We start from the raw sequence: 7,988 nt of genomic DNA, 5'->3' as shown, positions 1-7,988 counted from the left end.
TTTTTTTTTTTTTTTCATTTAGGTTAAAATTTGTTCATACCGATCACTTGCTACACAAGCTAATGATTTTTTTGGTTTACTCTTTATGGATCAATCAGAGTTCAAATATGGTCCATCACACTCGGTGTCCGTCGTGGATAAACCCGACTACGATGGTTGCGACAGTAGCAGACCGACGCAGAGTTTTTCCGAAAGAGACACAAAGATCAATCTAACAAGAGTAGGAAATATACACTTCATTTGCCCTACTTTTGGTCACTGCCTCGGTGGCATGAAACTCGCTGTTCCCGTACTTGCCGCCGTTTCATCAGCGCCTTCACCGTCTCCATCGGCGCTTTCGCCGTCTCCATCCTCGGGAAACTCAAAAAACGCTAAAAACGCGGCGTCTAAGAGAATCATGAGTTATGGAAAGATTGGGGTGACGATGGTGTTGATGTACGGTGTGATTGGATAATTCCTACCAGTCGAACTAGTCTATCTTCAACTGCTCTTCTTGTGTGTAATAAATTATTTCCTTTCTTCATTACTTTTTTGTTTACTGTTTATCTTTTCTCTTATTCTTTTTTTCTTTAACTGGTCATGGACGTAGCACAATGCGTCATTGTTATCATGTTATACATGCTTACTGCGTAAAGTAAAATCGTAGCTCATTACCAAAAAAATCTGAGAATTCCACTTTTGTCCTGTGGGTTCTTAATAATATTTGCCTAATAAACTGTGGAACATAATTTAAGGAAATACAAGTTGAAATATATCTACTCCAAATTAGCGGGTCAAAGGACGGCTTCAAGTGATTTAAAAAAACCAAATTGTATAAAGACAGAGAGCGTTGTATTATATTAACCCATAGTACACTGTAATCTAATAATCGCAACTTGCATTTTGTGTAAAAAATAAACAAATTTAGTTCCAACAGCAACATTTACATTTGACTACTGTGAAATATGCACATCTATGCGGACTCGGTTTTATTAGTAATATATACGAACTGGTAAAAGATAAACAATCAGTGTGGCCAATATAGACTAGTTCACTGTTTAATTGATTGTACGAGTACGGTAAATGATACCTATTGTACGGTCTAGGGATTGAGCCAGTCCATCGCAGCACACAACTTTGATTTGAAGCAGAGCCGATCAACCAATAAAAAAGGTGTGTGTGAAAAGTTAATTCGAGAGAGATAAAATCAAATCATATTGAATAAGGTCATGAATCAAAAACATTTGGTCGAGAATCATATTTTAAGACCTTTTTGGGGTCTTCTGAGTACTACTGGAAATGTAACCAAATGTATTATTAGCCCAAACACCAACTAACCAACAACGTTTTGCAAACGCCGCAAGTTAGAAAAATTGACCCCATACGAATCAAAATTTAAACGTTGTCTCATAGAAATAACAACCTAATGTCCCAGATTTCATGGAACCAACACTAATATAGAGGAAACCGCAGAAACCAGGACAGGAAGATGAAGTGATGAGCGACCGAGAGCTAGAAAGAAAGAGAGGATAGACAAGCCTTGTCTTCTTTTTGCTTGTTTGCTCTGTTGTTGTTTTTAGGCTTTGATATAGTGTTTCTGAGGTGTTAGATCTTTCTACTTACATGGTAAAGCTATTTTGCTACTGACTGAGAAGACTGTATGATGGCAAATCTTCAAGGCGTGTAATGTCTTCAACCATAATCTCTCTCTCCAGTTGCCGCCTTGTCGATTTCATTACAGTCTGTCATTCAGACGATTATCAGTTTAGCCACAATTCATTTGGTGAACTTATGTATAGGCCAAGATAAAAACACCAAGAAAGTCAAAATATATGAAAATTAAAGCCATGGTTCTTCAAATCTAAAAAACTTTCTGCGACATTAGAATAGGTTACAGGAATACACTTACATTAAATTCCATGTATGACGCCCGCATGGAAAGCCACNAATTTTTTTTTTTTTTTTTCATTTAGGTTAAAATTTGTTCATACCGATCACTTGCTACACAAGCTAATGATTTTTTTGGTTTACTCTTTATGGATCAATCAGAGTTCAAATATGGTCCATCACACTCGGTGTCCGTCGTGGATAAACCCGACTACGATGGTTGCGACAGTAGCAGACCGACGCAGAGTTTTTCCGAAAGAGACACAAAGATCAATCTAACAAGAGTAGGAAATATACACTTCATTTGCCCTACTTTTGGTCACTGCCTCGGTGGCATGAAACTCGCTGTTCCCGTACTTGCCGCCGTTTCATCAGCGCCTTCACCGTCTCCATCGGCGCTTTCGCCGTCTCCATCCTCGGGAAACTCAAAAAACGCTAAAAACGCGGCGTCTAAGAGAATCATGAGTTATGGAAAGATTGGGGTGACGATGGTGTTGATGTACGGTGTGATTGGATAATTCCTACCAGTCGAACTAGTCTATCTTCAACTGCTCTTCTTGTGTGTAATAAATTATTTCCTTTCTTCATTACTTTTTTGTTTACTGTTTATCTTTTCTCTTATTCTTTTTTTCTTTAACTGGTCATGGACGTAGCACAATGCGTCATTGTTATCATGTTATACATGCTTACTGCGTAAAGTAAAATCGTAGCTCATTACCAAAAAAATCTGAGAATTCCACTTTTGTCCTGTGGGTTCTTAATAATATTTGCCTAATAAACTGTGGAACATAATTTAAGGAAATACAAGTTGAAATATATCTACTCCAAATTAGCGGGTCAAAGGACGGCTTCAAGTGATTTAAAAAAACCAAATTGTATAAAGACAGAGAGCGTTGTATTATATTAACCCATAGTACACTGTAATCTAATAATCGCAACTTGCATTTTGTGTAAAAAATAAACAAATTTAGTTCCAACAGCAACATTTACATTTGACTACTGTGAAATATGCACATCTATGCGGACTCGGTTTTATTAGTAATATATACGAACTGGTAAAAGATAAACAATCAGTGTGGCCAATATAGACTAGTTCACTGTTTAATTGATTGTACGAGTACGGTAAATGATACCTATTGTACGGTCTAGGGATTGAGCCAGTCCATCGCAGCACACAACTTTGATTTGAAGCAGAGCCGATCAACCAATAAAAAAGGTGTGTGTGAAAAGTTAATTCGAGAGAGATAAAATCAAATCATATTGAATAAGGTCATGAATCAAAAACATTTGGTCGAGAATCATATTTTAAGACCTTTTTGGGGTCTTCTGAGTACTACTGGAAATGTAACCAAATGTATTATTAGCCCAAACACCAACTAACCAACAACGTTTTGCAAACGCCGCAAGTTAGAAAAATTGACCCCATACGAATCAAAATTTAAACGTTGTCTCATAGAAATAACAACCTAATGTCCCAGATTTCATGGAACCAACACTAATATAGAGGAAACCGCAGAAACCAGGACAGGAAGATGAAGTGATGAGCGACCGAGAGCTAGAAAGAAAGAGAGGATAGACAAGCCTTGTCTTCTTTTTGCTTGTTTGCTCTGTTGTTGTTTTTAGGCTTTGATATAGTGTTTCTGAGGTGTTAGATCTTTCTACTTACATGGTAAAGCTATTTTGCTACTGACTGAGAAGACTGTATGATGGCAAATCTTCAAGGCGTGTAATGTCTTCAACCATAATCTCTCTCTCCAGTTGCCGCCTTGTCGATTTCATTACAGTCTGTCATTCAGACGATTATCAGTTTAGCCACAATTCATTTGGTGAACTTATGTATAGGCCAAGATAAAAACACCAAGAAAGTCAAAATATATGAAAATTAAAGCCATGGTTCTTCAAATCTAAAAAACTTTCTGCGACATTAGAATAGGTTACAGGATTACACTTACATTAAATTCCATGTATGACGCCCGCATGGAAAGCCACTGCTGATCCATCAGCTTGAAGGCAATGCAATAAAGAAGGTCAAACGCAGATTCGTTCACTGCTTACAATACAACACAAGTCGTAGGACATAAGCTTAGTAATCTAACTCGTGACAAGAGAAATAGTCATGAGATATAATCAGAATTATCAGAAATTTACCCGAAAGGAATCTCAGAAATGTTTCCCCAACAATACTTCGTGGTTTCACTGTAATATCACAGGGTATCTATTGTTAGTATACACAACTAGACTAAATGTTCCTGAACATGAGTATCTCAAATAGTTTCCCCAACAATACGTCGTGGTTTCACTGTAATATCTATTGATGTTACTGAACATGAGTATCTCAAATAGGGTACTCAAAATTAACTACCAAATNCCCGTACTTGCCGCCGTTTCATCAGCGCCTTCACCGTCTCCATCGGCGCTTTCGCCGTCTCCATCCTCGGGAAACTCAAAAAACGCTAAAAACGCGGCGTCTAAGAGAATCATGAGTTATGGAAAGATTGGGGTGACGATGGTGTTGATGTACGGTGTGATTGGATAATTCCTACCAGTCGAACTAGTCTATCTTCAACTGCTCTTCTTGTGTGTAATAAATTATTTCCTTTCTTCATTACTTTTTTGTTTACTGTTTATCTTTTCTCTTATTCTTTTTTTCTTTAACTGGTCATGGACGTAGCACAATGCGTCATTGTTATCATGTTATACATGCTTACTGCGTAAAGTAAAATCGTAGCTCATTACCAAAAAAATCTGAGAATTCCACTTTTGTCCTGTGGGTTCTTAATAATATTTGCCTAATAAACTGTGGAACATAATTTAAGGAAATACAAGTTGAAATATATCTACTCCAAATTAGCGGGTCAAAGGACGGCTTCAAGTGATTTAAAAAAACCAAATTGTATAAAGACAGAGAGCGTTGTATTATATTAACCCATAGTACACTGTAATCTAATAATCGCAACTTGCATTTTGTGTAAAAAATAAACAAATTTAGTTCCAACAGCAACATTTACATTTGACTACTGTGAAATATGCACATCTATGCGGACTCGGTTTTATTAGTAATATATACGAACTGGTAAAAGATAAACAATCAGTGTGGCCAATATAGACTAGTTCACTGTTTAATTGATTGTACGAGTACGGTAAATGATACCTATTGTACGGTCTAGGGATTGAGCCAGTCCATCGCAGCACACAACTTTGATTTGAAGCAGAGCCGATCAACCAATAAAAAAGGTGTGTGTGAAAAGTTAATTCGAGAGAGATAAAATCAAATCATATTGAATAAGGTCATGAATCAAAAACATTTGGTCGAGAATCATATTTTAAGACCTTTTTGGGGTCTTCTGAGTACTACTGGAAATGTAACCAAATGTATTATTAGCCCAAACACCAACTAACCAACAACGTTTTGCAAACGCCGCAAGTTAGAAAAATTGACCCCATACGAATCAAAATTTAAACGTTGTCTCATAGAAATAACAACCTAATGTCCCAGATTTCATGGAACCAACACTAATATAGAGGAAACCGCAGAAACCAGGACAGGAAGATGAAGTGATGAGCGACCGAGAGCTAGAAAGAAAGAGAGGATAGACAAGCCTTGTCTTCTTTTTGCTTGTTTGCTCTGTTGTTGTTTTTAGGCTTTGATATAGTGTTTCTGAGGTGTTAGATCTTTCTACTTACATGGTAAAGCTATTTTGCTACTGACTGAGAAGACTGTATGATGGCAAATCTTCAAGGCGTGTAATGTCTTCAACCATAATCTCTCTCTCCAGTTGCCGCCTTGTCGATTTCATTACAGTCTGTCATTCAGACGATTATCAGTTTAGCCACAATTCATTTGGTGAACTTATGTATAGGCCAAGATAAAAACACCAAGAAAGTCAAAATATATGAAAATTAAAGCCATGGTTCTTCAAATCTAAAAAACTTTCTGCGACATTAGAATAGGTTACAGGATTACACTTACATTAAATTCCATGTATGACGCCCGCATGGAAAGCCACTGCTGATCCATCAGCTTGAAGGCAATGCAATAAAGAAGGTCAAACGCAGATTCGTTCACTGCTTACAATACAACACAAGTCGTAGGACATAAGCTTAGTAATCTAACTCGTGACAAGAGAAATAGTCATGAGATATAATCAGAATTATCAGAAATTTACCCGAAAGGAATCTCAGAAATGTTTCCCCAACAATACTTCGTGGTTTCACTGTAATATCACAGGGTATCTATTGTTAGTATACACAACTAGACTAAATGTTCCTGAACATGAGTATCTCAAATAGTTTCCCCAACAATACGTCGTGGTTTCACTGTAATATCTATTGATGTTACTGAACATGAGTATCTCAAATAGGGTACTCAAAATTAACTACCAAATGCCCAAGGCAAATACCCAATTAGAAGATCAAAACTAGGAGTGGTTATGCTAATTAAACTAGCTGTTGCCATATTGCTGCCTAAAGCAAATAACCAAAAAAAACAGCAGGTTCACGATCTATGCAATCATGGAAATAAATAAATGTGGTTATACCTGCTTCTAAGTCAAGCATCTGGATGAGCATGAACGTAATATTGATTCCAGCAACAGCAAAGGGGTATTCCCACACAGAACGATCCCCAACCTGTTTCCTCAAAAGGTCCTGGAAGGATTTCTACAGGAAACAAACAAGTAGCACAGAAACTTTACAATGTCATAAACTAGTAAAAATATTATATGTGATGGTAACAAACAATCTACAGATACGGTGCCATTGGAATTTAATTTAAAGTCGAGACAGCTTTATAGAGGCTTACCGGGAATTTCCTAGCAAAGTACAACAAGTTTTCAAGAGATATGAAACCACCACCCCTGCGAGATGCAGTACCGGTGAGTCAATTGGAAGAGGAAAAAAACGTAAGGATAATGACAATGAGATGAGAGACTTTGACATTACCTAAAATCTGTTGACGGATCTTTGCCCTGCCAACCCATTTCTTTCCACTGATTGGATACAACACCGTGTAGCTCTTTTTCAGGGAAGGCAAGTTTCCAAAGGTCCTTCAAAGCTTCCTACACGCATATTGAAATAGCAGCCAATATTTTAAGTAACGCAGGTACAGTCTAACTTATGAAGCGCAGGTAAACTTGAAACAGCTACCATATCTATTGAGTGGCATAATAAATTCGTTTCGAGCAGTCGTTACAAATAAACAATCCTCTAAAGGAAAAAAAAGCATACCTGATGATGAGGTATTGAGCTGTCATAGGCAACATCAATGCGGTTCTGCAACCTCTCAAGGCAATCCTCCTGAAACAATTCGACAAATAAGGCTAGTAAGTTATAAAAGCTGCTATTAGAAAACATCAGAAAAACCAGACGCGAAGATTGAAAATGGATTGAAGAGAAGAAAGAAAAAAAAGAGGAAAAGGAAACCTGAGCAGGTGTAAGATCAAAAGAAGGACGGGCATCGCTATCTCTTCCCTGAGCACAAACACATGAAAGGCCACGGCCTAACCATGCTGCGGATCCAGCAACAACCTCAGCTGCAATTTAATAATTAAAAAATTGAGAATAATGACTAAGTCAAACAACAGATTAAAGAGAGCTTAAAGACAGAAGAAATGATATATTAAAAAATGTCTCTAAGAAAACGTGAGACGCAAATTCTTATTCGGTTTAAAAGCATAAAAAAAAAACATACTCAAAGACAGAACGGTGAAAACTTTCAAAGTAGTGAATTCCCAATAGAAATGGTTAACATTATCATCATCCATTATGATGAGCTTTGGTTTCGTTTGACAAATCAAAAACGGAAGCATTGAAACTCTAAAAGTAACATAAAAAAAAAAAGACGGGAAACGCGAATTATAGTAATCTCAACTGGCGGCTATACACCTCCTCTTAAACAAACAAGAGAAAACGAAACGAAAACAAAGCCATGGAAACAATTCGTTAGTAGAATTAAGAGATATATGGATTTTGACTAAAAGTAGCACTTACAGAGAAGATCCACACACATAATTAATCTTTATGAGATGAGCAACAGAAGCAAATCGCGAAACATATAGATAGATCTCTAAAAATCTCTAATCTCTAATCTCCAAATTAAAAAAAAAAAAAAAAAAAAAAAAAAA

The 7,988-nt window shown here is 36.8% G+C and overlaps 3 protein-coding genes and 2 long non-coding RNA genes across 6 annotated transcripts in view; 2 read left to right on the top strand and 3 right to left on the bottom strand.

Moving 5' to 3' along the window:
* The window catches only part of LOC104788299 (uclacyanin-3-like), a 1,722-nt gene extending 1,054 nt beyond the window's left edge, over positions 1–668 (top strand). Inside the window, exon 2 of the mRNA XM_010514037.2 lies at positions 99–668. Within this exon, the coding sequence (XP_010512339.1) occupies positions 99–454 (356 nt within the window). The 3' untranslated portion in view covers positions 455–668. The remainder of the gene's footprint in view (positions 1–98) is intronic.
* Positions 1,171–1,925, bottom strand: LOC104788298. Its single transcript, XR_768217.1, has 2 exons — positions 1,889–1,925; positions 1,171–1,721 (listed from the first exon to the last, which is right to left on the bottom strand). It is a non-coding gene; the product is annotated as an uncharacterized LOC104788298 (long non-coding RNA).
* On the top strand, positions 1,944–4,640 carry LOC104788297 (uclacyanin-3-like). The gene is made up of 2 exons (XM_010514035.2): positions 1,944–2,277; positions 4,254–4,640. Exons 1-2 carry the CDS (start codon positions 2,016–2,018, stop codon positions 4,400–4,402), a joined length of 411 nt encoding a protein of 136 aa, XP_010512337.2. The 5' UTR covers positions 1,944–2,015; the 3' UTR covers positions 4,403–4,640.
* LOC104788296 lies at positions 3,101–4,208 on the bottom strand. The gene is made up of 3 exons (XR_768216.2): positions 4,015–4,208; positions 3,819–3,913; positions 3,101–3,651 (listed from the first exon to the last, which is right to left on the bottom strand). It is a non-coding gene; the product is annotated as an uncharacterized LOC104788296 (long non-coding RNA).
* LOC104788295 (ELMO domain-containing protein A-like) overlaps positions 5,119–7,988 on the bottom strand; it is a 3,457-nt gene continuing 587 nt past the window's right edge. Inside the window, exons 1-9 of one of the 2 annotated variants that reach the window (XM_010514034.1) lie at positions 7,855–7,982; positions 7,288–7,397; positions 7,093–7,161; positions 6,808–6,923; positions 6,668–6,722; positions 6,405–6,525; positions 6,033–6,080; positions 5,837–5,931; positions 5,119–5,669 (exon numbers count right to left, since the gene is read on the bottom strand). In XM_010514034.1, coding sequence (XP_010512336.1) covers positions 5,568–5,669; positions 5,837–5,931; positions 6,033–6,080; positions 6,405–6,525; positions 6,668–6,722; positions 6,808–6,923; positions 7,093–7,161; positions 7,288–7,397; positions 7,855–7,873 — 735 coding nt within the window. In that variant the 5' untranslated portion in view covers positions 7,874–7,982 and the 3' untranslated portion in view covers positions 5,119–5,567. Of the gene's footprint in view, positions 5,670–5,836; positions 5,932–6,032; positions 6,081–6,404; positions 6,526–6,667; positions 6,723–6,807; positions 6,924–7,092; positions 7,162–7,287; positions 7,398–7,854; positions 7,983–7,988 lie in introns of those variants that run through there. The other variant, XM_010514033.2, reaches the window with a different exon arrangement.

This window comes from Camelina sativa, chromosome 5, assembly GCF_000633955.1.
Source record: "Camelina sativa cultivar DH55 chromosome 5, Cs, whole genome shotgun sequence".
Classification (NCBI taxonomy): Eukaryota; Viridiplantae; Streptophyta; class Magnoliopsida; order Brassicales; family Brassicaceae; genus Camelina; species Camelina sativa.
Note: the sequence above shows the minus strand (reverse complement) of the source record. Positions and strands in the feature narration are given on the sequence as shown.